At 43.6% G+C, this 26,469-nt stretch overlaps 4 protein-coding genes and 1 long non-coding RNA gene across 5 annotated transcripts; all 5 read left to right on the top strand.

The window, feature by feature from the left end:
* The first annotated feature begins 242 nt into the window (after positions 1-242).
* Positions 243-1,735, top strand: LOC129590849 (uncharacterized). The gene is made up of 2 exons (XM_055486276.1): positions 243-631; positions 878-1,735. The coding sequence occupies exons 1-2, from the start codon at positions 317-319 to the stop codon at positions 1,544-1,546; spliced, it is 984 nt and encodes a 327-aa protein (XP_055342251.1). The 5' UTR covers positions 243-316; the 3' UTR covers positions 1,547-1,735.
* A 1,489-nt stretch (positions 1,736-3,224) lies between these two features.
* On the top strand, positions 3,225-5,071 carry LOC129590835 (uncharacterized). Its single transcript, XR_008690778.1, has 3 exons — positions 3,225-3,645; positions 4,022-4,622; positions 4,973-5,071. It is a non-coding gene; the product is annotated as an uncharacterized LOC129590835 (long non-coding RNA).
* A 134-nt stretch (positions 5,072-5,205) lies between these two features.
* Positions 5,206-7,290, top strand: LOC129590834 (uncharacterized). Its single transcript, XM_055486257.1, has 2 exons — positions 5,206-5,975; positions 6,400-7,290. The coding sequence occupies exons 1-2, from the start codon at positions 5,682-5,684 to the stop codon at positions 7,057-7,059; spliced, it is 954 nt and encodes a 317-aa protein (XP_055342232.1). The 5' UTR covers positions 5,206-5,681; the 3' UTR covers positions 7,060-7,290.
* Positions 7,291-8,799: 1,509 nt separating this feature from the next.
* LOC129590854 (uncharacterized) lies at positions 8,800-10,465 on the top strand. The gene is made up of 2 exons (XM_055486280.1): positions 8,800-9,143; positions 9,687-10,465. The coding sequence occupies exons 1-2, from the start codon at positions 8,802-8,804 to the stop codon at positions 9,828-9,830; spliced, it is 486 nt and encodes a 161-aa protein (XP_055342255.1). The 5' UTR covers positions 8,800-8,801; the 3' UTR covers positions 9,831-10,465.
* A 6,094-nt stretch (positions 10,466-16,559) lies between these two features.
* LOC129590837 (titin-like) lies at positions 16,560-24,714 on the top strand. Its single transcript, XM_055486260.1, has 15 exons — positions 16,560-16,695; positions 16,877-17,246; positions 17,561-17,783; positions 18,043-18,195; positions 18,281-18,469; positions 18,641-19,029; positions 19,180-19,346; positions 20,884-21,091; positions 21,573-21,714; positions 22,495-22,669; positions 22,817-22,992; positions 23,124-23,279; positions 23,369-23,545; positions 23,763-24,044; positions 24,306-24,714. The coding sequence occupies exons 9-15, from the start codon at positions 21,666-21,668 to the stop codon at positions 24,506-24,508; spliced, it is 1,218 nt and encodes a 405-aa protein (XP_055342235.1). The 5' UTR covers positions 16,560-16,695; positions 16,877-17,246; positions 17,561-17,783; positions 18,043-18,195; positions 18,281-18,469; positions 18,641-19,029; positions 19,180-19,346; positions 20,884-21,091; positions 21,573-21,665; the 3' UTR covers positions 24,509-24,714.
* The last annotated feature ends 1,755 nt before the right edge of the window (positions 24,715-26,469 follow it).

Here is a 26,469-nt window from a genome sequence, read left to right as displayed (position 1 = left end):
AGCAAGGCACTTTCTGTTCTTATGACGAGGTGTTCGTGGACGACTGTTCCCACCACCGTGGAAAACAGGCTTTATGCTTTATAAGGCACTAAAAAAATTTTGATTCGCGCAGACCTAAACGGCGATAATTAAGTAAGTACATACCGGCCACCGCCCGTTTCGACAGCTACTTGTCTAGTTTTCACTTTCGACTGTCGGAAACTTTAGTGAACTGTTCTCGATTTCACATAAGAATCGAGTATACCGTGTTGCATAGTCGTGACATTGTCATTCTTGAACTCTGAAATTCTCTCAAAATCAGAGTAGTTCTTCAGCTATGGCAATAGCGAAAGGGACCAAGGATGACTGTGCGATCCGAAATGTGTCGAATCCGTTGCATTTTGTCCGCTCTCGCTCCTGTGGTGATTTGTCGACATTTGATCCTGCCTTTGACGATGTGATGAGAAGAGGTCTCGAGAAGAACTCGTATGCCAAGCGTTTCAAGCCCCTTATTCGACAGCTGGCACTGCTCTCTTTTGCCCGCAACCTGCTCCTATGTACAGCTGTTGCCGTCCAGTTTAGGGGACTGATGGGAGTGCGAACTGGCGATGAGCGTGAAAACCAGGAACCTGACAACCAGCTCCAGAAGAAGGTACTCTTGTAGTTTCATAAGTGAAGGATATTCTGGGTGGCATAATACAGCTTTCTGTCTTGTGCATTTAATTATTTAAAAAAAATGTTATTCCTGTTATACGTTCAAATTTGGGCAAGAGCCGTCAGAACAACAGTGCGTGGTGTACCCTGCGGTAGCTGCGCATCCGTACTAGAGTAACTGCATCGTTTAGTAAAAACCAAAAACCAGCGCTGATTCAGTTATAGAATTTCTATCTGTTTTCAGTCGGACGGACTTCTGTCTCCCTTGGCGTATGTGCTTTTTGTTCAGGGAGCAACTCTTGCCTGCTCCCTCATCGATTTATTCTACGCATTCTTGCTGTGGAACGGTGTACGGAAGATGCGCGGACCGTCGTTCCTGTCGGCAGCCAACCTGCGGGACATCACGCGGATTTCCATCGGCTGCTATGAAAGTGATGTGCTGAAAAAGTACCTGGAGGAGCATGTCGCCTACACCGTACAAACCACAGCCGGCCTGCTGCTTGTCGTGGGGATTATCCAGTTCCACTATCCCAAGTTTTTCTGGTATCTCTGGCTCTATGTTGTCTACATCTTCTGGAATCACTCTACCTTGGATACGGCGGGACAGGCATTGTTATTGGCTACCCTCCCGTGTATCGGTTTAGCGGTGGTCAGCTTGAATATCGCTCGCAAATGCCGTCCCTTGATTCTGCAGTTTCGCCAAATCATCTGGAAGGAGATGCTCGTCGATGTTGCCTTTGATGTGTGGGACGGCTCGAACCTGATTGGATGGTTATACAGAAATTGGCCTGTGATTCGCTACCGAGTGCGCCACATTGTGCGTGACCGTCGTTCATTTTGGTCGGTTATGTGGATGTTGTCTTTGGTCTTCGGCGGCGACAAGAAATCGTCGGTAATAATGACCAAAAACTAGCCTCAAGTGTCCCCGATGTGCAACGATTCTTTTCGATCCGGTCGGTCCGCGCGTTACGACAGTTCTTCAAGCTGATTTTACAGTATATTCGATGTGCAATTTCCTAATAATACAGTAATTATAATTCTCTGTTGTGTACGTCAGGTGTGTTTCTCATCGGGAAAATCTGTCGATACTCCGTCTGTGACACTGTGGACAACATTGCCTGTATGCATTACTAACGGTAACACCTTCAGACGACATCTGAACGAACGCTTTCACTCTTTTATCCTTTTAAAAATTCGATTCACCGTTGGTTACATGCAGATTCTTCCTTCCTTCTGTTTCTTGCATATTAAAACCATTAATTCGTCTAAAGTACGAAAGCAAATACATTTGAAATTTTATTTTCTCCTTTTGCATTACCATTACGCGGAATGGAATCGCAAATCAAACCCAAACCGCGGAAATTGAGACTGACAAACCGTATTCTTACGTATTAAGTACAACGAAATTAGTACCCAGATTTTGCCGCCTGTGTGACGTGTCCAGTCATGCGCCGCAGTACGGTTAGCATTTGATAAGAGGAGACATGGTATGTAATGTTACCGGCAACGGGGCCATTAAGGAACGATGTAGAACCTCTTATATGACAGCTGGAATTTGGGGATACCCACCGTAATTTATCGGAAGCTGCCCGCTCTGTTTCTTAACCGGAATGAACGAATTGGCCCTGCGATCTGGCGGCACGGCGTTCTGCTGTTTCTCGATTCTTGTATATGTGGTCCTGGTTCTTCCGTGTTAACCACTGAAAACGCTCGAATGTTCGTCCCGATGTGCTAGGATTCCATTCGCCTATTAAACTGTTGAACAGTTTAATAGTCGCGAACAGTTACTGTTCGCGACTTTGCAACAGTTCTGCCAGCTCATTTCTTTTAATGTTTTATCGATTAATGTTAAGTGTTTAATAGTCTATCAAAACTGCATCGTGGACACTCGCTGGGCATTACACCTGGACACTGGCTAATTTGCACTTGGACACATGCGACATTTTCTTCCGAGCATTAGAATGCAGGTCGATAAAACCTCCACAAAACGCTGGAAATTCATAGAAGCCACCCTTCCCGAAATAAAGACTTCATCGAAAACCTGTACGAGGAATAGTGACCTCGGTTCACTATTGGGCAAAATCGTGATGGAACCTTGGTAAATCACGTCCAGACAGCTAAGTTAAGTCAGCCCGTCTGGAGAATCCGTTTCACTGGACACGGTACTTTGTACTTATATACAGTAATTGTCAACTTTGTTTACTTGCGGTCTTGTGCAAACGTTTTCTGGCGCTGCACGAATGCTTCCACGCATTTAATCGCTTGAAATTTAGAGTGAAGTGGGATGTAAAGTGGGATGAAGTCGCAAACCAAACCAAAACCGCAGACGTGCCTTGTTGCGGTAGTGCATACATGATACATGTGTATTGCTCACTTTAAGCATACTTATATTATGGTTTCATAATTTGCTACTGTGTCGTCGACGTCAAGCTCTCAACTCATATGCACTGCAGTACGGTAGCATTGGCTAATTTAAGAAGAGCATGTATGTGGTCGTTTCGCCGGTTTTATTGATTTTCTGTTGTAGGCAGTAAACTACCGTAAACCGTATCCGTATGTCATTTTGATTCTTGCTTTGGTGAGAACAGATTTCGTCGAAACCCCGATTAGTAAATCAGCCTTCATCCATGCCAGTAGCGTTAGAAACGAAGGATGACTCCTCGGTCCAAAATTTTCAGAAACCGCCGCATGTTATCCGCTCTAATTCCTATGGGGACTTATCGACGTTTGATCCTGCCTTTCACAGTACGATGAAACGAGCCCTCGAGAGGAACTCGTATGCCAAGCCTCTGAAGCCCCTGATACGACAGCTGGTACTCTCTTCATTGCATAAGTTGTATGTGGAATGTTTGGCGATTGTTAAACGACTCAGTCGGAATCAGTTGTTTGAGCTTTCTGCTGCCCGGAACCTGTTACTTACTGTACACAGCTGTTGCCGTCGACTTTATGCGACTAATGCGAGCTCGATCAGAATCTGGTGGCCAGCATGAAAACAGGGAACGTGAAAACCAGGTAAAAGTACGTTTCTGACGTTCCACAATTTAGCGATAGCCGATACCCACCGAAAACTAGTATGGCTGTACAACCCTAAAAGTTACAACCATGGAGAATCATTGTGTACTGTGCGTATAATGGTATAAGTAAAAACTTTCTATGCGTATAAATTTGAGCAGTGGCGCCAGTATATATTTTTTACAAACGCGGTGGCTTTTCGGTTTATTTATGCATTCTTATACTATGAGTGCACATGGTCAGCATTTCTGGAAAGTAGATTGAGCTTGACTGCTTGAGAAGTTCTTAATCGGTTCAGTAAACACTCAGGGCAATCTCTTTAATTTTCTTGCTTATTTAAACACCGACTTAATAATATGCGCCCGTCGCTTTTTAGCCACATACACGTCCATTCGTCCTGGAGCATCTCCCTGACGTTCAAGGAGCCGGTGTTGCATTCTCCTTCGGCGACTTAATTATGGCTGTAGTGCTGTGGTACGAAGTGCGGAAGATGCGTGGACAGTGGTTCCTGTCAGCATGGGATCTCGGCGAAGACTCACAGATTTCCGCGGGCTGCTGTGCAAGTGACAATCTGAAAGCGGGTCTGGAACTGCACTGCTTCTTCGCCATACTGGCCACGACATGCATGGTGCTGGTAATGGCAATAATCCAGATATTTTAACCGGGATTTGTCTTGGCTCTCTGGCGACATGTCATCTATGTATTGTGGCATTACTGCACCGTGCATACGGCGGGATATGGCTTGCTTTTGGCGACTTTCCCATGTGTCGCTTTAGCTCTGCTCGGCTTGATTACCGCTTGGCGGTGTCGGCGAACGATCCTACCGTTTCGGCATATATTCTGGGACGGGGCACAGGATGAAAGCGGCTATGATCTGTCGAGCATGTCAGGCTGGTTAGACTGCATGTTCCATATGCTTTCGGATCGATTCTGCTTCGTATTAGTGGACCTTGTCGATTGGTCGGTCCTTTGGTGGGGTATGTGGTCCTGGTTCTGCTGCGTCGGAAAGAAGTCTTCTGTGTTAACGACTAGCGGCCATAAAGTATAGGCGCTCAGTTTGTCCCGGTGTGTTAGGATTCCAGTTCACCGATGCGTTACTCCAAAACTTGACGAGAATTTAGCCTGTTTAATTTTTCCTGATTAATCGTTTGCTATTTTTCTGGTTAAAATGATTATTTGTTAACGCATACTCAATCTTTATCTAACAAAGCTTACGTCTGATATTCAAGTTTTTTTGAAAAAAAATAATGCACGGTGTGTTGCACAAGGCTTTCAAATAATCAATCATGTAATACTAACCAAAGTCACGCCGTTTTGACACATATAGATGCGTACGGACACATCCGTTGATGGCGTCGACTGAAAAACGTTGTGACCGCCATTGCTCTCCAGAGTACCTCTTCTACGCTAGTATCCTGTCGCGACAATATCCATATTTCCCTCTGCGATCCCTTTCCCTTCACCACGCCTTTGTCGAGCCGTAAACAGATTACTGTGCACTGGCTTGGTCAACGACGTCTTCGGGAAATTTGTAACAATTCAGACCATAATAGACCACTGTCCACCACAGTCGCAAAGGAAACCGCATTGATGTGCCTCAGAACTAAGCGACGATGCCTGCGAGTTTTAGTCGGCGCCGGAGGTTGTATCAAAATGCATTTTAAATAAGTAGAAATACCATAGAGCCATTGTAAAATGTGTTAGATTTTGCTAATGTAAAATCACTAAAATGTATTCTCGCATGTGCTAATCGTGTTCTCTAATGAAAAGTACCGTATCTGTGCGTAGTAAATACCTAGATATGCATTGTAATATAATGCCTGCGCCCATCGCGTCATGCAAATGATGCAGTTAAATATGGTTGCATTTCAAAGAAATAGAGCATATACCATGATATAATCTCCGCCGGTGTTATTGATTTGCTGTTGGTTGTTAACTTGTTGTAGCGAGCGATGTTGGCACGGTATCTGTATCTGGTTCTCGTTGCGGTTGTCATAAAATTTCTCGATCCCAAATCGTAGTTCTTCATTCATTGCATGGCATTAGTAACCATGGATGACTCAACGGTCCGAAATGTGCAAAAGCCGCTGGATTTTATCCGTTCTCGCTCGTGTGGTGATATTTCCACGTTTGATCCAGCCTTTGATGATGTGATGAGAAGAGCTCTTGAGAAACATTCATATGCCAAGCGTTTCAAGCCTCTAATCCGAGAGCTGGCACTGCTTTCTTTTGCTCGGAACCTGCTACTATGTACAGCCCTTGCCGTCCAAATTATGCGAGCTCTGTCTGACAACGAAGACGAAAACCACGAATGGGAACACCGAAAAAAGGTAGGGCTTTCAGGTTTTAAAGATTATCTCCAAAAATATTATGCTTACTGTGCATTTGTACTGTGCGTTTACATACCTATTGGCTATTTGATTACAAATATTTGTTTATGCAAATATTTGTTTCGCATGTAAATTTTAGCAATAGCTGACAGGAACAATACTTGCATACGCGGAGACTTGTATCTGTAATACAGTTTGTTATGTTTCCTAGAGTAAAGCTGTGTGCAGTGCTCTGTACATGTAACTTGTAATTATCACTAATCAGACTACTGCAGCCGTTGCTTGAGTACTACTACCGATTAAGGAGATAAAACTTTAGAGAAAGTTCTCTAACCATAATCTTGATCGAAAGGCCTCAAACCTCTTGAACTATTTTGCCTAGTGAAACGATGACTCCATAATTATAAGACTACCCTTTTTTTAGGGAGCCCGACGACCTTCATTACTCCTGATGCTCCTTCTTATCACTCAAGTAGCAGGTTTGACACACTCTCTGCTCGATTTATCCATGGCTGTATTGCTGTGGTACCGTGTGCGCCAGATGCGCGGACAGTGGTTCTTGTCGGCCGTGAATCCCTGGGAGAACACACAGATTTCCGTTGGCTGCTATGAAACTGACCAACTGAAAGTGCGTCTCGATGTATATTTCCTGTCTACCATACTGGCCACGGCCTACATGGTGATGGCAATGGCGATCGTCCAGTTCTATTACCCGGGATTTTTGCTCGCTCTCTGGCGACATTTTGTCAACGCACTGTGGCATGATTATACCGTAGATACGGCGGGATGTGACTTGTTGCTGGCTACCCTCCCCTGCATCGGTTTAGCACTGCTCGGGTTGGATACCGCGTGGCAGTGTCGGCAAGCGATTCTGCCATTTCGACAGCTGTTCTGGGCCGAGGTGCAGAACGTCAGCGGCTTTGATATGTCAAGCATTGTAGGCCGGTTACATTGGATTTCTTATGCACTTTCGCATCGGCTCTGCTATGTATTGGTGGACCTTGTCGATTGGTCGGTCCTTTGGGTGGGGTATGTGGTCCTGGTTCTGCTGCGTCGGAAAGAAGTCTTCTGTGTTAACGACTAAAGCCAATAAAGTACAGACGCTCAGACGTCCGTCCCGGTGTGTAGGATTCCAGTTCACCGATCCGACAGTTCACGAGACGCGAATTTAGCATGTTCATCTTTTCCTGATTAATCAATCGTTAGCTGATTTTCTGGTTAAAATAGTTCTTTGTTAATGCATTCACAATCTTATTCTACCAAAGCTTACGTCTGATATTCAAGCGTTTTATGACAAAATCCTGTACGGTGTGCACGCCCGATAATCTCTAGAGTATGGCCTATACGGATAGTCGGATACCAAACCACAAGCAGCATGCAGTTTTATCGCTGTTTAAATACTGCAGCGACGACACTGGTTGGTTTGCGTAATCTGCGCTGCTCTCTTTTTGCGTCCTTCTGGAAAATGGCTTCGGTACTGGTGCTTCGGTCTTTTTAAATCAAAATGCATGTGACTCTGTTTCCTGACATGGTCAATTACAATTGCGCTAGCAGGACAACAATTGAATTTTATTTTGATCAGTTTACTTCTCTTCACCGAATTACTTCTGGATTATACTAAAACACGTTATGGTGATCATGGGTTGAAATTGTTTGAAGTTGTGAAAACTTCACACAATTTCGGTCCACGTATGCTTCTTCGGCAGCCGTGTTGACAACCGCGTAAGCTGTCGCAGTGTAGAAGTACTAGTAACACCTTGTATCTCGGCACGTGACATTTTGATTTAGCAGTTTTGGCCCAGCAAGCCGAAATGGATTTCGTGCTGGCCACTGTACAGTGTGATAACAATAACATTAATATTTAGAGGGTACCACTTACGGCGAACTACTTGCACTCATTACAATGGCACGTACTTTAATTGTACAGATAGGTGTGCCACAGGAATCCAAGATATCCTCCTCATGCATAGCAACCAGCCATGTCTCTGTGGCTCTATGAGAAACTGCCGGCACTACTACCATTAAACGGGGAAAATCTTAAGAGAAATCTTCGATACCGGAAACAGGATAAACTTGAGAAGTAAAGCGTTTCACGACGACGAGTTTTTCGTTCCTCCCTTGTGCTGGTTTTATAAGCCGATCTACTTGAGGACCTCTGTAAAACAATGCTCTGGGGGCCAAAAAGCTGTTGCACGGCGTAAATGAATAGTTCACGCAGTTGATTTTATATTATTAAAGTAGTCCACAAGACTTACGTCGGAGGTGTTCCCTAATATAGGTAACACATTTTATATGCGAACTTTGTATAGTACGCTTGTGGTACACAGTGGATCACTTGGTGGGCCATGTTGTCATACGAGTCACCGGTGAGTGCTCTGCGCATTTCGATTAACGGCAAAAATTCCAAAGCCGGAAGACGTGACCTTGAAAAAAGCTACCAAAGTACGCCTGCATGAAGCACATATTGTTACAAAATTATAACCAAGAGCGCCCAAATTTAGTCAACCGTGTTTAATCGGAACTCTTTTTAAATAAAGCAAGACATCTAGAATTTTCATAGATTTTAGTTTTGGAAAAGAAAGTTTTTACACGAAGAATCATGCAGAAGAAAAATAGCTCTCAAAAATCGGAAACAATTCATTATGTATTCTGACGGTCAATAAGCGAGCATACGTCATAGTGAGATATGTATGCACTGTTTTAAGTATCTGCTAAGAAATGGGACCCGCTCCGTTGGCGTTATCGATTTGCTGCAGGCAAGTGTTGCAGCAACTCGTGTTGCATCGTCTTCTTAGCATTTTAATGCTTATTTGTTGCTCGGTTGTCATGAAATTTGTTCGTAATCCCAGTAGTTCAGAAATGCCTGTAGCGTTAGTAACCAAGGATGACTCCGCGGTCCAAAATGTACCATACGCATTGCATTTTAACCGCTCTCGCTCGTGTGGTGATTGTTCGACGTTTGATCCAGCCTTTGACGATGTGATGCGAAGAGCTCTGGAGAAGAGCTCGTATGCCAAGCGTCTGAATCCCCTTATACGACAGCAGGCACTGCTGTCTCTTGTCCGCAACTTGGTTTTATTTACAGCTTTTGTTGTTGAATATATGCGATTGCCAGCCCGGTCTGTCGGGGAGTTGGAACATGAGGAAGCAGAAGATCAAGAAGAGGAGGTACGCGTTAAGGTTGTACTCGTATTTTTTGTATGTGAAATAAAAAAGCATACCCTTCGAAGTTTGGTATACAGCGATTTTGTAGCCAAGTGTACTGTACATTTAGATATTTTTAGAAAAAATTTCTTTGCGTTTATCCTTGTGAATTTGAGGATGAGGAGCCGACAGGGTGACGGTTTGTTTATGCTGATACCATCTTAGGAGTAGAGCCATGTGTCTGTATGGTTGTTTGCGCTAAGCAGACTGATCGATTGCTTTCCTTACCAAGTAACCTTGAGTACGCAGCCGCATCTCGGCTACCGGCCCGATTTGCTGCTGTTTTTTCTAACTATTTGGTTTCATTCGCTACCGATTATAAAGTGTCCATTGCGGGTTGAACGAAGTACGGTTTTTTCGTAATCGGCTTAGCCGAGAAACGAGCGCGAACCGAGCGTTAGTGTTCCGTAACGAAATCCTTACTGATCCGCCGTATTGAGCGGTTCATTCCATCCTCAGCGTTAGGAGTGCGCTGACTTAAAAATGATACAACTATCGTTTTTTTAGCCAGACGGACGCCCGTTCCTCCTGCAAGCTTTCCCATACCTTTTGGGAGGATGCTGTGCACTTTCCATTGCCGATTTTGTCAACGCCGTCTTGCTGTGGTGCAGCATGCAAAATTGCGTGGACATTGGTTCCTGTCGGAAGTGAATGTGTGCCGAAGCAGCCGGCCTCCTGCCGGCTGCTGGGAAACCATGCTCATGGAAGCCTGTATGGTGTTGCACTCAACGTTCGCCATACTCGCCACCGGCAGCATGGTGACTGTCGTTGCGATCGTGCAGTTCAATAACCCTACATTTTTCTACAGTCTCTGGTGGCACGTTGCCTATATATTGTGGCATGGTTATTACGTGGACACGACGGGGTACGACTTGGTATTGGTGACTCTTCCGTTTATCGGTTTAGCTGTGTACGGAGTGATAACTGCCGGAAAGTGTTTCCGCATGATTCTGGCTTTTCAACAAATTTGCTGGGTCGACGTCGACATTGACTGTGTTCTAGAAAGCACGATCGGGCCCATCATATATCGGTTACACCGGAATTGTTATGTGCTTTTTTACCGGGTGCACTACGTTTTATGGGACCTTATCGATTGGGTGGTATTTTGGATGGATTATGTTGTCTTTGACATTCTGCACCGAAAAGAAGTTTCCTGTGTTAATGATTAAGGACGAGCCACGCTCCAACCTCTGTCCAGAATCCAGATGTCTGAGGATTCCACTGACCGATCCGACCGTTAAAGACCGTTAATTGCAGTACCTACAGTACTGCAATTTTGCAAGTTTATTCCTTTCATGACTTATCGCTTGATATTTGTCTATTGAAAAAGTTATCTTTTAGCACAATCGCAATCTACAAAAGTGTACGTGTGTTTAAAAGTGTTCTTCTTTTAAATACGAGTACAGTACTTACACGCACGGCAATCCCTATAGCCTACAGATACACACGGATACTAAACCACAAGCAGTAGCGTTATCGTTGTCTAAAAATTGCATTGTGGACTCTGGCTAGAATAGTTCTTATAAGCTATCCTCATTTTGGACGCACATGGCTTTAAAATTCAGTCATTTTAATTTTAAGTAAAAATACTGGTACATGTGACAGTTTATAGATACATACAGTAGGTGAGTGTTATTGCGTTAGCAGCTCTTTATTTTGTTTTGTGGTTTTTTTCTTTCTACAGATCACCGGTTCCCTACCTATAATATGAATCCTTTTCCTTGATACTTGTACTGTTGGAATCATCTTAAGCTGTATATACTGAAACCAAAAAGGGGCTCGCGTCGCTTGCGTGGCATTGCATAGATCTTAGGTGTATTACCCGCAGCCGACGCGGGTGCTCGGGAACTAAAGAAAAATTGCGTACACACACAGTGCCCTGGAATCTACGATATAAAGTGTTTGAAATCAAAATCCGGGTGAAAAACCAAGCCATGCCTTGGAACTCGCTTGGGATGGTGCATCCGGTAAATTTTGCCAGCCAGTAGACGTAGTACAGAAAAATGTGTCATCCGACAATTTCATTCGGGCAACTGCATAGAGAAGTTTGAAAAACATATGAAGGACCGTATTTGTACCGGTACTTATTAAATAGAGGGCTGTAAATAAGGTCTGTAGTCTAGATCTGACGTATGTTTGCCGCCTGCTGTAATCGCCCCATGCAGTTTAGCACGGGAGCACTTCCAAAGAAACACAGTATTATGCGGTATTCGCTCCAGCAGTTTTATTGATTTTCTGTTGCCTGTTGGCTGTTGACTTGTTGCAAGAAACCGTGTTGGCACAGTATTGCATTTGTTTTCATAAATTGATCGTTGTTTCGGCTTTTACACAATTTGTTCGAAATTCGAGTAGTTTTTCAGCCATGCCTGTAGCGTTATTAACCATGGATGACTCAACGATCGGAAATGTGCCGAAGCTGTTGCCTTTTATCCGCTCACGCTCGTGTGGGAATTTGCCAACGTTGGATCTTTCCTTTGACGATGTGATGAGAAGAGCTCTGGATAAGAACTCGTATGCCAAGCGTTTCAGGCCCCTTTTTCGACAACTGGCACTGCTATCTTTTGCCCGCAACCTGATGTTCTTTACCGCTGTTGCCATCGGTGTTGTGCGAGCCCTGTCTGAGGAACAGCGTGAAAGCCAGGAGCCAGAAAACCAGGAAAGGTACGTTTTCAACCTTCAAAGGTTATCTCCCAAAAAACGTTATGGACCCTTTATGCTTACTATGCATCTGCATATTTATTTGAAAACTATTTTGTTTATACAGGTAAATTTTTAGCCATAGCCACGAAACTAAAATTATTTTCTATTTTGCAAGCATAATGAGTACATATGCATGCGCAGCTGTATAATCACCGCGCAGTTCTCGAGTAGAGACATGTACAGCCGTACAGGTAACATGTAAATTAACCACTCTACGCTGACGACCCGTTTCTTTACCGAGAGTAAGGAGCGGAAATCACAGGCATATTATCTTTATCAGCTGCTTATCGATTTTAAGCTACCCTTTAGAAACTTAATTTTAATCACTACAGTACATTTACAATTAAATAATAGAAATGAGTTTGTTAAAACATGGTTTTAATCATAATCTTACGGATTAAAACCTACGGAGCCGAGCAACTATCAATTTCTTGAAAAAGGCCTTAAATTGAAATTGTAATGGCTTCAATAAACCCCACAGAGTAACACTTCCTAATCAGGTTTTTTTTGCCGATGCGCTGATTTATAATACGACAATTTGGTTTTCAGCCAGTCAGACGTCGTTGGCTCCTGGAGCTTCTTCCCGTTTTCCAAGGATTAGGCTTCGCCTTCTCCCTGGGCGATTTAATCATGGCTCTGAAGCTGTGGTACAGTGTGCGGAAGATGCGCGGAAAGTGGTTCCTGTCGGCCGTGAATCTCTGGGAGAATACACAGATATCTCTGGGCTGCTTTGAGAGTGACGATCTGAAGGTGAATCTGGATCTCTATTTCCTGTTTGCCGTACCGGCGACATGCTACATGGTGACGGTAGTGGGGATTGTCCAGTTTTATTTTCCGGCACTTTTCTTAGCGCTCTGGCGGCATGTTCTCTATGTACTGTGGCATTATTACACCGTTGACGCGGCGGGATGCGGCTCACTCCTGGCGACTCTCCCGTGTGCCGGTTTAGCCCTGCTCGGCTTGATTATCGCTTGGCAGTGCCGGCGAATGATCCTGCCGTTCCGACAGTTGTTCTGGGCCGAGGTGCACGACGACGGTATTGATCTGTCGAGCATTTCAGGCCGGTTATACTGGGTATCCTTTCTGATATCTGCTCGAATCTGCGACGTTATGGTGGACCTTATCGATTGGTCGGACCTTTGGGTGAAATATGTTGTCTTTGTTCTTCTGCGCCGGAAAGAAGTCTTCTGTATCAATGACTAAAGAGTAAAGACTAGCCTGCTCGAACGCCGCGATGCGCAAGTTGCAACAATCACTTTCACCGCACTGACCGTCGGCCCCTTTACTACCGATCTGCAAGCGCATTTCTTTAAATTCCTGTCTGATAGTTTCATGCTTTTCTGCTCTAACAATAACTTGTTAGCACACACATACTCGTAAATCGCTAATCTGCAAAAGTTTACTTCTGATGTTCAAGTTTGTTCAAAATACATTAGCGCCAATCCCTGTCCCAGACCCCATGCAGTATGGCGTTACTGCTAGTAAGAATTGCCCTGTGGACGCTGATTTGCTTGTGTAGTCTGGTCGCATTTCGAGTGCATCTGGGAATGCACAATTCAGCCTTTTCCAATCAAAATTCAGCCTTTTTAGGGATTTGGGAACGCTGCTCGAAGGCAGCATGATTATCACTTTGCTGCCGGCAACGTATAAAATTATAAACAGAAAGTAATATATGTGTTTTCTATCGTTTCTGTTCGCAACCTTCTACTTGTACAGCCTTTGCTGTCGAATGTATGCGACTGGTAGCCGACGATGGGTGGGAAAACGAAAACAAGTTGGAATATGACGACATGTGGAAAGCCAGGAACGATCAACCAACTGTATCCATGTAATACATTTTCGAAATAAAACGGCAACGGCCAGGAACGTGAAATCCAGAGAAGGTGCGCAGTGCGCTTTAAAGTGATAAAATTAACGCACCTCCGCCGAAGGATAGTGCGTACTGTATGAACAGTGAGATTTTCTTATAAAGTGCACTGTGCATTTAAATAGTTCTTTTAAAAAAATATAGTATTGTAATATCTTCTTTGTGACTTACCAAAATTTGAGCAGTGACAGCCGCCAGGGTAATAGTATGCACTGTGTACTTCGGTAATCAGTGCGTTGGTGGGACGCTCTTGCTGTACGAGACAATATTAGAAACAATACTGTCTGTCCAGAAAGAAGTGATTTGCTAAGCGTTACGTTCTTCATAATTAGACCGAATAACAAACCGATTGCAAGCTTTTTGAGTGAAGTCCTAAATAAACCGCAACGGTTCGACAATCCATCAGCGCATAAGAATTATGTGCCCATTGGTTTTCTAGTCAGGCGGAATCCCGTTCCTCTAGCAACTTTTTCCTTTCCTTTTGGGAGTAGGTCACCTATTTTCCCTTGCTGATTTACTCAGTGCCTTATTGCTGTGGTGCACCGTCCGAAAGATCCTTGGACACTGACAGTGGTCCCTGCCGGCCTGTGTGTGGCACAGTACACGGAACTATGCCGGTTGCTAGGAAAACGCTCTCATCGTAGGATGCTGGGCACTTACTAATTGCTCGCTCGCCATAGCCTGCATGGTAAATTACAGTGGGGATCATCCAGTCTATTATCCTGAGTTTTTCTATTCTCGCTGGTGTCATATGGTGTTTGTATTGTGGCATGAAGCCGCATGATTATTACGTGAACACGGTGGGATACGATATGTTGCTGGCTACTCTCCCGTCTGTCGGTTTAGCGATGTGCGGCTTCATAACCGCCCTGCGCGCTTTTGCAGCTTCAGCAAATGCGCTGGGACGACGTCGGTATCGCGGACTTTTTGGGCAACATCGGGCGGGTATACTGGAGTTCTTATGGGCCTTTCTACCGGCTGTAATATGTTTAGTGGACCTTGTCTATTGGTCGGTCATTTGAGTGGACTATTTTGTCTTGGACTTTTGGTAGGTTTCACGTAAGTTGCACGGTGCACGTCCGATTTACCTGTATACGGAGGGCAATACAGTAACCGGTGTCCTTGTGGTGATCGTATAGCTAAGTGCGCGCAATTTTCCGCGAAATAAATACGAGTTAGGTCCAGCATTTTTCACGAGCGGAAATGTCAGCTTATTAATAAATCCTATGTCTTGAATACGTTAACCCATGCTGGGTATGTAGTGTTCAGAGTAGATAAAGAACTAGAGTACTATAAAGTATATGTAAATATTTAGAGTACTATAAAGAATCAGAATAACCTGTTTAATCGCGACGTGTTAAATTACGGAAACCTGTGATGAAACTGTAATCTGAAATCGATAAGTATTGGTACCAGGAGATTCATTCGTACGCTATCTGTTAGTGGTGGTATGTCGCAGCTTTGAATAAAACTGTTCGTACGAGTACTATAAAGTATAAGCAGCCGTTGTGCCGCGATCCAATCGGCACTGTCTATCGAGCGGGATAACCTTTCCCGGAAGCGAGCTGTTTCACCACTATGCCATCATCGGCGCATCAAAATAAGCAGGTGGCTTGTTAACGCAATAAGAAATTCTTGAACTGCGCCATGGACCATGGAGCGCGATAACCACTTAAAGCCGTGAACATTGTGACGCAAACCGCTCATATTAATGCAGCCGGCATACCAGCTACAGGCTTCCGCGCCCGGTGAGCCCAGATACAAAGGCGCCGCAGGGCCGTCATGGGCGCATCCGTAGTAATACGCAATCTGGAGTAAACTGCACTGTATGCAACATTGTAACATAAATTAGATTACTTCGAACACAACAATTTTTTATGACCGCACTTCCAGGTCGTAGTCCAGTAGCCACCGTAGTAACCTGTACACTTCCATTCTGTTCGTCGACTTCCGAAAATCTTAGTAGTCACTCTTAGTCTGGGTAGTAACCTGTAGTTTTTTGTAGTCTCGGTAGTTTACGTAGTTTTCTGTAGTCTCGGTAGTTTGCTTAGTTTGCTCTAGTCTCGGTAGTTTGCGTAGTTGTCTGTAGTTTCCTGTAGTCCCGGTAGTTTACGTAGTTTGCTTTAGTGTTGGTGGTTTGCGTAGTTTGCTGTAGTCTCGGTAGTTTGCTGTAGTCTCGGTAGTTTGCGTAGTTTGCTGTAATCCCGGTAGTCTACGTTGTTTTCTGTAGTTTGCTGTAGTCTCGGTAGTTTTGCGCCTACGTACTGTATATGTACTACAAAGACTACCGACAGTACTGGGAGCCACAAAAACTACAAAACTACAGGCGACTATGCTGGCTACACGAACTGGAGTTATTACAGGAAACTGCACAGGCTTCCGAGACTACAGGAAACTGCCGAAAACTACGCAAACTACCGAGACTACGAGTTACTACAGGCCACCGCGCAAAATGATGAAAATGCAGGTAACTACAGGCATGGGGGAAAATTTTGCCATTGTATAAACAGTCTTTGCGAATACATAGGACCAGGCTACTACGAAAAGGTGCACTACATCGTCTAAAGAAGGCCGTAAAAAAATGTCGTGTTCGAAGTGTGCCATAGGTGAACAGTCAATGTTTGCTAATTTTGCATCAGTAAACCCAGGGCAACGCCGTCGGCAGCTTTGCGCCTCTGAATCCGTCGGAATGATCCATCTGTCGAAATGGACAGGATAAACCCTGCCGATGTTTTTCCATGGCTATCAGTGGCGGTTGGCGTAGCTACTGGTGCTACTCATAGGTATGTAGTAAGAATTCTTCTGCATGGACATGGTAAAGAACGAGCAGGTACTTCTTAAGTTCTTAGGACGAGGTGGTCGTGGACGACTGTTCACCACCACCGTGGAAAAATGCTTTATATGACTTTTTTATAAATGTTTGATTCGCGCAGACCTAAACGGCGATAAGTGAGTATACAATAAATTACATTCTGTGGTTATTTCCTGTCTGGCGAGTGGCATTGGTTTTGCGAAGTATTGCACACACGCTTGTTGCTTTTTGCTTTTCTTGTTCTTAAATCTTGCGGATTTTGCATTTACTGAAAATTTGGTTGAGTTTTCTGTTCATGCTTCGTAGTTTTCGATGTAGGTTTCGTCAACTGGTATAGGCTTTTGCGATCATGAATTTATCTCCTTTCGCACGCGCGCTGTTCCCGCTTGGCTTTCTTGACTACGCGTTGTTTCTGGCATCATGTGCTTAAGTTAGCGACGTCCCAAAGCCGGAAGCCACCGATCCGGAATGGAGTGGTTTTTCGGGTGAACCAGACATGTCTAATTGGGTGGACCCTCAGCAGATGTATGCAGTGAAACCGAAGAAACCTGTAGCGCAGGCTGCCAACGAAGGAGCCTCGTCGCTTGCTGAAAAATACCAACCGTTACTGCGTTCTCCCGCTGCGCAGCAGCAGATTACTTTTCTGCGCCATATCTTCCGACCCTTCGTATCCACTATCCATGCAGCGGTACTTTATGTTCTTCTTTAAGCGCATTAAATTTTTTATCTTTTTTTGGAAATTCATTTTCTGTTAAATAATGTTGTGGCTTTTGCGCTGTAATTTTTTTGATATTATTCCGGAAAGCAATGTTTTGCTTGTCGTTAACTAGTTAAGCGATGTTTTGCGCTGTAATTTTGTAAGTTTTTTTTCCGAAATTGATTTTTACAGTGTTTTGCGATGCGGAATAAATTTTGGAAATTTGTGTTGTGAGTAATTAATTATTAATGTGATCCGTTGTAATTTTTCTCGGAAATTGGTATTTTATTTTGTGCACCATGCAGCAGCCATGCACCAACGCGCAGGTGGTGGATGTGATGATGCGCATTCACAGGGATGAGATGCTGGCGTTCGAGCGGCTGTTTGAGGCGGAGACGATGTCGGATACTACCCAAGTGCTGGACGCATGGAAGCCATGGTCCGTACCGTCAGTGTCGCTAAAGAGCCTACATCGGTGGAAACGATTGAGAAGTTTATAGGGGTGTGGAATTGCGATTAATACTGCTGGTAGGGAACACAATAACAGTGTACTGGATCTTTTATTACATTTGCGCTTTATTTTCGTAAGAGTACTGGAATGTTCTTTTTAACCGGATCAAGTTTTAACTAAACCTTAATTTTTTGGCTTAAAAATTTAAAACAAGCGTAGAATCTTCGGATGCTGCAGCCTGTAAATTCTCTACTAAAAACTTTTTTAAATTTCAGTTATTAGCTGTATTTTTCGTGAATGTCGATACTTTGTGTACAGTAGACTCTTTGTTTTCAGGCCTTGCTCATATCGGTTATTCCCGTCTTCATAATTTACGTGGAAGTGAAGTTGCGTTTATCATTGGTCATGTTTCTGATGCGGATGCTCAAGTATGGGTTGATTGTCGGCTTTCTTATCAGCGCTCCTTGGACCTGGCTGAGATTGTACCAGGTTAATGAAATCCCAAATAATTAGTACGTAGTTAAGCCTATGCGCACTGTGCATTAACTTAAACTGTATATTTTGTGTTATTCAGGAAAAAGTAGCTGAGCAGCAGGCGCGCTTAATGCAGAATGATCAAATTCAATGCAAAAAGCTGAACGTCTGGCAGACGTTGGGACGGTTTGTTGCCAGTAAATTGTCCATGGTACAGGAAAGCACTCCGTGTGAGAAATATTATTTAGCCATTAATGTCCATCCGTATTTGGATGTGCCTTTCACGTCGGTAATTTTAATGCTTATTCTAAACATTGCAATTTGCATCAGCTTTTGTTCTGTGTACTGTGATTTATGATTTTGGAGTTCTCACCATTCATAGCGCGTTCATATTTTGTTGCTTTAATGTTTTTTTCACTCATTCATTATAAGCCTTCTAGTTAGTTGTTTCACTTTTTAGGCTATTGCTAAAACGTTACTCAGTTTATAATGGAACCATTGAAACTGATTGGAAAAGGCATCGGGGAGTTCTTCCATTCTTCCAAGGATTGCTGGCGCCTCTTCCGTTCTACATGTCGCCAGTGATGATACTGTGTTCCCTTTTAATAATTTTCCTTGTCATTCTCGTTCGATCCAATCACAAAATCCATCTACCATACTTTTTTGCCCGAATCGAGCCAGGGAATCCACCGTCATCGGCTCCGCAATTGTCGATAGAGCGACGAATGAGTTCTCGCGGATGGCTCTGGAGGAGGATATTGACCGTCGCAGGCGTACGAAATCAGCTTTAGCCTCGCACAGTGGACACCGAAAAATTGTGTACAGGACCGCGATGCGCCCAGCGGCTAGGTAGGATATTCGTATAAAGCAGATTATAAAGCGTCTGACCTTCACCGACGTGGTCGAGGTCCGCGACCAACGGGGCCGGGATACAGATTACGCGGTGGCGAACGATAATGAGGAGAATATACTGGACTTACGCCATAAGTGTCGTTCTAGTTATGTTCAAGCGATAGACGGTCGGGGGCGATAGACGAAGACTCCAGGAGACGCTTGCGGCGGACGCGGGCCCGTAGCTTCGAAGGGATTAGGCGGTGTCACAGGCCGTGGAGTAGGAACCGGAATTCTATTGACCAATTGAAATCGTGGTTCGCCTTCTACGACAGGTACAAAACACCTTCTATAAGTAACTCTGACGAATAGCGTACGGGTAAAAAAGCCCGTGTAATGGATATTTGAATTCTCCAAGTCACTTAATCCACTGGAAAACTTTTTGCATAATTATTTCTGTATCTACTCGATCATCAGGGACAGTGAAATCCCCTAAACCGCTCGCGCTAAGCGTCCAGGGAAATCCGCTATCCCTTAATGTCGAGTGAACACAGTACTACATCGACATTGTTCGCTTTTGAAAATCAGATTTATATTACCAATAATGTTAGTGTACAATACGAGTGCGTATGATAGATAACTTAAATTTTATAAAATAAACTAGTAGTATAGTTCGTTAATCTCGATTAACCTACGCGGGTGTCGGCAAAACGGATGGCGGTGTGACGGCACACGGCGGCGCACAGGTCGGGCATGCCGGACATGTTTTCGCCGGTTTCGAATAGGATGGCCACGGCCGATCATAATCACTCCGCTGCGGATAATAATAATCCGCCGTCGCCGCGCATACGAAGAATATTATCAGCTAAATCATTAGCCTGTAAAATTTCCATGAAATTTTGCACGGTAGCATGGCAAAATATACACAGTGTATCGCAAAAAGAAGCAACATTTAAAAAAAAACTGTACCGTAAAAAAACGTAAAGCATTTATGTAACTAAACTAAACGAAAGCATTTATGTAACTAAAAAAATTATTATGATAGCCGTCTAGGAAACGTCAGCTTCTCAAATAATTATGCGTTTTTTAATAATATTTAACTACTTCGTGTGGAGTTTACAAAGATCATACAAAATGTATCATTTACTGCTGCAAGCCTTGTACTGGAAGAGACGGAGCACCAAGCACAATTGCCCAGCATGGTTGATAAAGGTACTACTAACCCGGACAACAACAAAATGCCAGTAATTAAAAATTAGGAAGCTGTAGAAGGTGTTTCCCAGTCGCGTGCCGATGGCTTGCTGAATCACTGTCATGGTTGTTTCGTGTCTGAAGCGATGCTCCAGAAACCTTTCCAAATTGCTCCAGAAACCTTTCCTTTGTAATTTACAATTTTTCTTAACTTTTTAAAAGCCAGGAAACTGCTCAGCATCGGCAATCTGGAAGCACCGTTATTTGCAGCAATATGACAACGTAATACAGATACATACCGCGATGCTGTCTATAATACTCGTATTTGCATTACGAATACACGTTACTTTATTCGGTATACGAATACACATTGCGATACCGTGAAACTGCTGGAGCGAATATTTTGACGCCAGAATTCTGTTGCGCTGTAAAAAACGTGATATTGATCACGAGTAATGCATCCACGGACGTGTACACGCGATCCAAAACAATTAAATTGCTACTTATTACTTTATTACGACAACGATTTTAAATGTTATACCTCGCTTGTTGTTGCGGTATTTAATTAGTTTAAGGGCTTTTTAATACACCGGCTTATTAATTAGTATACCGGCTTTCGTCTGGGCGCACTGATCCTTCGACGAACTGCGTACAGCGGAATGGCGTTGACTGTTTCTTCAGGTAGCAGTCATTCGTTGCGCGTTGGCGATTGTAAATCGCAATCGGACGGCAGCACCAGCAGTCCATTGGAGTCGACGCCGGATACGGGTGCCGGCGAGCTGGACTGGTCATCATCATCCGGTGCCGGTGTGGCCGCACTACTGCTGGCCATGGTGCTCGTAGGGGGACATGTCGCCGGACACTGCGGACATTGTGGACATGTATCCGGGTAGGTGTAGTCGTCATATCGGTATCGGGACGAGAACTGTCTTCCGTATTCACGTGACTTGTACGAGGATCGGTCGGATGAATCATAGTAGTCGTTTTTCTTAAAGGAAGAACGTTGCGGATAATCCTTCGTGAGATTTCTATATGAGTACTGGTCGTCGTAATTCCTGTGGTACGTATTGTTGCCGTAGAGCGATGGATAGTCCCAATAAGCCAGCACAATCTCGCAGTAGGCGGGGCTTCGGTGCGCAGCTGTGACCATTGGGTATTAGCCCAAGTCCATTGAATCCACACTGGCACATCGAGACCGCCGTGACGCAGCCTTTTAATCAGTCGATCCTTTTGTGGGTTCTTGAAAGTTGAAAGTATCAGCCAGTTTAGCACCTTCCATCACTTCAGTTAGGTTTATTCGCTGAGACTGGGTTGGTCATGATTTGTTGATCCTAGTAGAATTAGAACCCTAAAATTTTGGTTTTTGATAGTGTTTCGGCGAAATCCGTCCACTCTCCTGGAATCTCATCAAAGAGTTTAAGTTGTGGTTTTATCCATCCCGTCCGTCGTTCTCCGGTTTGAAGATGAATGATCTGGTAAATTTCCTAGTCGGTGGATTCCTTCTGTCAACAGGTGAGTTATTTTTAAAATAATCATGGATTTCTCCTGTTTGTTTAAAACTCAAAGAGCTGAATGATTGATTAGAAATGAAAATTCTGGAAAAATCCTGCCTGCACTTCCTGGTTGTCTTGAACGTGTGGGACCAACTGGAAATCGTCCGTTTTATTTTTAAAAAAATAACAAGCCGTTTATGTATGGAAATCGATGACTGTAAAATGCAGAAATAATAATATCATGGTAATAAATTAAAACTTTGAAAAATCATAAAATTAATATGGTGTAGATTTTTCCTAATTTTGTTCTTGATTTTGATTGAAAATGATATCGGTTAAATATTCATTTAGGCAGGCAGCCCATTATCAAGAATATGATTATTAATTAAGTGTCAGCCACACAGCGACACAGGCCAGCTGCGGTGCAGCGTAGCGTGATTATTTATTACCCGTCCTGTGGCCGGCCATAAAGCATGACCGCAGATTACATTGCACGATAAGGCCGGAAAATTCCTGAAATTATCCAGCCTAGTAGTGATAATTAGACTCTTAATTATGCTGCGAATTAAACATATGATTGATTCAGTTAAGATTATGGCAATTTTGATTAAGTATGCTGAGCATAATTGAAACTAATATAACAGCGTTCCGTAATGAAAATAAATTGAATTTAATTTCGTCACTTTAAGCCTTTAGGTGACTTGAATACAGAACATTTTTGAATTAAATATGAAAAAAAATATGTGAATTAACTATATTTTATGCCAACAGAAACTGCATACGTGTTCAATTTTTGTAGTGTCCGCGGTATTTAATCCGGATACCGATATCGTGTTCCACCCCTGGACACCGACCGGCATGAAATACGTCAAACAGAATTCCAGCGTGGTAATTGTATGTTCGGCCATGAGCTACAATCAGATGCTACGTGCTGCCAATGTGACTGTGGAAAGTAATAGCACCGCTAAATTGCGGTAAGCTATTTTCTGGTTCTATTATGCATAAGGATGATTTAGTTACTTCTTTAATTGTAAAATATAAATACCGTATTTTTTGAATAATAATAATAGTATTAAATTCCGGCCCTCGCGCGAAAAGTTATCCGCAGAATTTTTTTGCAGATGGGAAGCGCCTTTAAACCTGCTGGTGGACGACCGCTGCTCGACACACTACTGCTCGCCTATGACCTCCGCCAAGATTCAGCATTTCGGGACCGAGCACGTGGGAAATTATACCTGCTTGGTGACGATTGGCGGGAAAGTCGAGGGTCACCGCAGTGTCTTCATCAATTATTTTCGTAAGTTTTGCCAAAATTAACGTAAAATAATATTAAAAAATAATATTATAAGATAATAACATTGTTGGTGGTTAATCACAGTAATTACGCTGATGAAAACAAATTAAAAAATGCCGCGTTGTTTTTTGCAGCCAGCCTGAATTTGTCCGGAACACCGGAAGTCGTTACTAAAGATCTCGGAGCCGAGGCGGTGGAGCTGGTGTGCAGCACGCCGACGGTGCCCCACGGGGCGTTGGGCGGGGTCACCGCGTACTGGCAGTTTCCCAACGGGACCAACATCACCACGAGTACGTATTTTCTGCAAGTTTTGCTCTCTATTTTTGCCTCTTGTGCTCGGTGAAAGATGGAGAAGAGATTTTGAAATTTTAATTTGCAGCTCGTGAACTTGTCCCCAAGTATGCCGTCAACGGACTAACGCTGACCATCAGGAACGTTTCCTGGAGCGACGCTGGAGCGTACAAGTGTATCGCCTACCAGGTGATGCCCAACGCCAGCAATGACGGCAGCGATCACATCGATGTGGCATCGCGGATGATTACGCTGGCCGTCGAACGTACGTGGTGAAACAGATTTGCAGTCAGTTTTTATGTAATGTGCCCGAGCTTCTGAGTTTTGTTATACGGGTTACTAGTCCCTATTAAGAAGAATTTAATAATTCGATTTTGCACACTTATAATTTATTAATTTGGATGACCATTTTTATTTATTACTGTTATTGATAATTTTAGGTTAACTACTTTCGGAGAAATTCATTTGTATGTTTATCGCAGGTGCTCCGGAGTTTTTTGAATCCCTGACCAAAGTGCATCGTGGTGCCAATGATATGGTCAATCTGACGTGTGACGCCGTCACGGGCGGCGCATTGGATCCCGTGTTTACCTGGTCCCGCAACGGAACGATACTGCGCGAACTGGACGACTATTTCCTGCCGCCCTGCACACACCGCAGCTGCCTTATTCCTTTCAATGAGGACCATTCGCTGTTTGACGATATCCGCTGCACAGCCACGAATGCTTTGGGTGAAGCATCCAAGGCGTTCAGAATCATCGATGGTAAGCCAAATTTGGTTAACGATAATTTTATAATAATTTGTGATTACTGTGTTCAATTATGAGAATCTTTTACGTATTGCACAAAGATTTGGACTTCTTTGATTAGTAAAGTAATTATTAATCTAGTTTGTACTTGTACCGTAATCGTGCAAATAATTCGAAATTTAATTGGTATTGTTTTTACGAGATTATTTGGAATTTTTAATGCCGACATGACAGGAAATGAATCAAAATCTGGTAAATCATTTGTCATTTCTGTAGGCGCCAGAACGGCCACCAGCATGGACGCCGTCGACCCGCCCGCTGGCCAGACCGGTCTCGTGCCCACCGTCCCCGGAGTCAACGTGGAAACGCAGCCCACCGTCCCCGGAGTCAACGTGGAAACACTGCCCAGCGCCGCGGCGGGTCTCGGAATGAAGGGAGCGCTCGTGGCCCTTATCGCCCTGTTTGTTGTGTGTGTGTAAATTGTGAATACTGGACGTTTTTACACTATCGTTTTGAGTGGGTAAATACAAGGATATGTCAGAATAATGATTATACTACATTGTATTGGAACGTGTATGTGTGTTGATGGGTTTGCGGTTTTGCTTGTTTAAATGACGGTTCTAGATGTCTTCGATTCATAAAGCTATGTTCGAGACTTTTTATTTTGTTCGTTATATTTTATCAGCTGTCCTGTGTTGTGCAAAAACGGAATTCGGAGTTAACCTTCATTAAAATAATCACACGTTTTATATAAATTCCGTGGTATTTTGATGACGGACCAGTGAGTTAACAGCAAAAATACAGTAATACCACTACAAAAACAGGAACGAAAACGGAAGAAATTCATAAAGCTATGTTCGAGACTAAATAAATTCTGAATTATTTCAATAAGCTAAATCTGAACCATACAGAAAATATACACACCAGATTAACGAGCACTGAAAACGAACAGTACGTTTGAGAGGCTATTGTTACAAATCACTTACAACCTTATTTAGTTTTTTGCAGCATTATCAGTTTTCGCGCCGTTACTGATTAAGTGTCAGTCACACAGCGACACAGGCCAGCTGCGGTGCAGCGTAGCGTGAACGGTCAGTTTGATTGTTATTTATTACCCGTCGGCCTGCGCTGAAAGTCTGAATCTGATTCTGATTCTGAATACTAGAAGTCTGAGTCTGAATACTGAAACTCTGATTCTGAATGCTAAAAGTCTGATGTTACATATTACTCTGATGGCAGAACGTCTTGAAAAATCTAGAGCGTGAAGTAAAGTTTTTTTCTCACCGCACCTGGCCATTTGGGAGTGTGACATTTCGCCGCAATTAAATTCGACGCGCGACTTTTCGACGCAAGACGTCGAAATGTCGCAAATTTCAAATGTCACAATGCAAATTGCAAAATATCCCGCCTCTCGCGGCGAAATGTCTCTGCGCGAAAAGTCGCGCTTCGAATTTAATTGCGGCGAAATGTCACACTCCCAAATGTCCGGGTGCAGTGAGAAAAAAACTTTACTTCACGCTCTGAATTTTTGTTAAAACGTTCTGCCATCACAGTAATATTAAGCACAATATTGGCAATTGACACATCAAAAGTTTCGAAAGAAACTTTTCAGCAACGTTGCAGCACAAATACTCGTATGTAAAGAGTACTTCTACAGATTTGCTGCAGCCGTTTTTATTGTTTCTTATGTTTATCGCTACTGGATAGTCTGAATTCCAGTTTTTTGATAGTAGAATCCGTATACGCTGTAGACTCGCTCGCATGCTTCAGTTAATAATATTGTTACGGTTTTATTACAGAGACTTTGGTCATCACCGGCCAGCTTCCGAGATCCAGAATTCAGATCCAGAATTCCAGTAATCAGAATCAGAGTTTTAGGATTCAGAATCAGAGCTTCAGTATTCAGACTCAGACTTTTAGCATTCAGAATCAGAATCAGATTCAGACTTTCAAGTTTCAGCGTCTTACCCGTCCTAGAGATGGCAACGGCCGGCTAAACGGCTGACCTTTCGGCTGACGGCCAGCTGAAGCCCTTAGCCGGCTAACTCAACGCGGCTGGAAGTCTCAGCCGGCTAGAGCGGCTGACCAAATTTTCCAGCCGGCTTAGCCGGCCGGCTAAGCCGTTTATTTTTTCGCTTCAAAAAAATTTCACACAAAATTTTTGAAATAACGTTGCAAAGTGCAGTAAAATCACCAAAAATTAGAAGTTGTTCCGTTTATGTTGTGAAAGCACGATTTTTGAGAACGTTTGAAGCAAAAAAACAGCGGTTATTCGGGAATTCCGACTCGGAATTCCCGAGTCTGAACGAGTTAAAATTCCATAATTTTTTACAGTTAATGGCGTCATTGCTACTGAAATGGCATCATGACGGCCGAGTTTAACAATATCACGAGCGAAAGCGACAGAAATTAGGCGCAAGCCGAAGAAAATGTGACGCAA

The sequence above is a fragment of the Paramacrobiotus metropolitanus genome, unplaced genomic scaffold (genome assembly GCF_019649055.1).
Source record: "Paramacrobiotus metropolitanus isolate TYO unplaced genomic scaffold, Prichtersi_v1.0 Parri_scaffold0000042, whole genome shotgun sequence".
Lineage (NCBI taxonomy): Eukaryota > Metazoa > Tardigrada > Eutardigrada > Parachela > Macrobiotidae > Paramacrobiotus > Paramacrobiotus metropolitanus.
The sequence above is the reverse complement of the archived record's forward strand: the minus strand, read 5'-3'. Positions and strand labels throughout refer to the sequence as shown.

What these genes read in the sequence shown, in the direction of transcription:
- LOC129590849 (XM_055486276.1), top strand. Translation starts at nt 317, where the DNA reads ATGGCAATAGCGAAAGGGACCAAGGATGACTGTGCGATCCGAAATGTG. An exon ending in ACAACCAGCTCCAGAAGAAG is followed by an intron (nt 632 to 877) that starts GTACTCTTGTAG and finishes ATCTGTTTTCAG; the next exon opens with TCGGACGGACTTCTGTCTCC.
- LOC129590834 (XM_055486257.1), top strand. Translation starts at nt 5,682, where the DNA reads ATGGCATTAGTAACCATGGATGACTCAACGGTCCGAAATGTGCAAAAG. An exon ending in AATGGGAACACCGAAAAAAG is followed by an intron (nt 5,976 to 6,399) that starts GTAGGGCTTTCA and finishes CCCTTTTTTTAG; the next exon opens with GGAGCCCGACGACCTTCATT.
- LOC129590854 (XM_055486280.1), top strand. Translation starts at nt 8,802, where the DNA reads ATGAAATTTGTTCGTAATCCCAGTAGTTCAGAAATGCCTGTAGCGTTA. An exon ending in CAGAAGATCAAGAAGAGGAG is followed by an intron (nt 9,144 to 9,686) that starts GTACGCGTTAAG and finishes TCGTTTTTTTAG; the next exon opens with CCAGACGGACGCCCGTTCCT.
- LOC129590837 (XM_055486260.1), top strand. Translation starts at nt 21,666, where the DNA reads ATGAATGATCTGGTAAATTTCCTAGTCGGTGGATTCCTTCTGTCAACA. An exon ending in TGGATTCCTTCTGTCAACAG is followed by an intron (nt 21,715 to 22,494) that starts GTGAGTTATTTT and finishes CAATTTTTGTAG; the next exon opens with TGTCCGCGGTATTTAATCCG. An exon ending in GGCGTTCAGAATCATCGATG is followed by an intron (nt 24,045 to 24,305) that starts GTAAGCCAAATT and finishes TCATTTCTGTAG; the next exon opens with GCGCCAGAACGGCCACCAGC.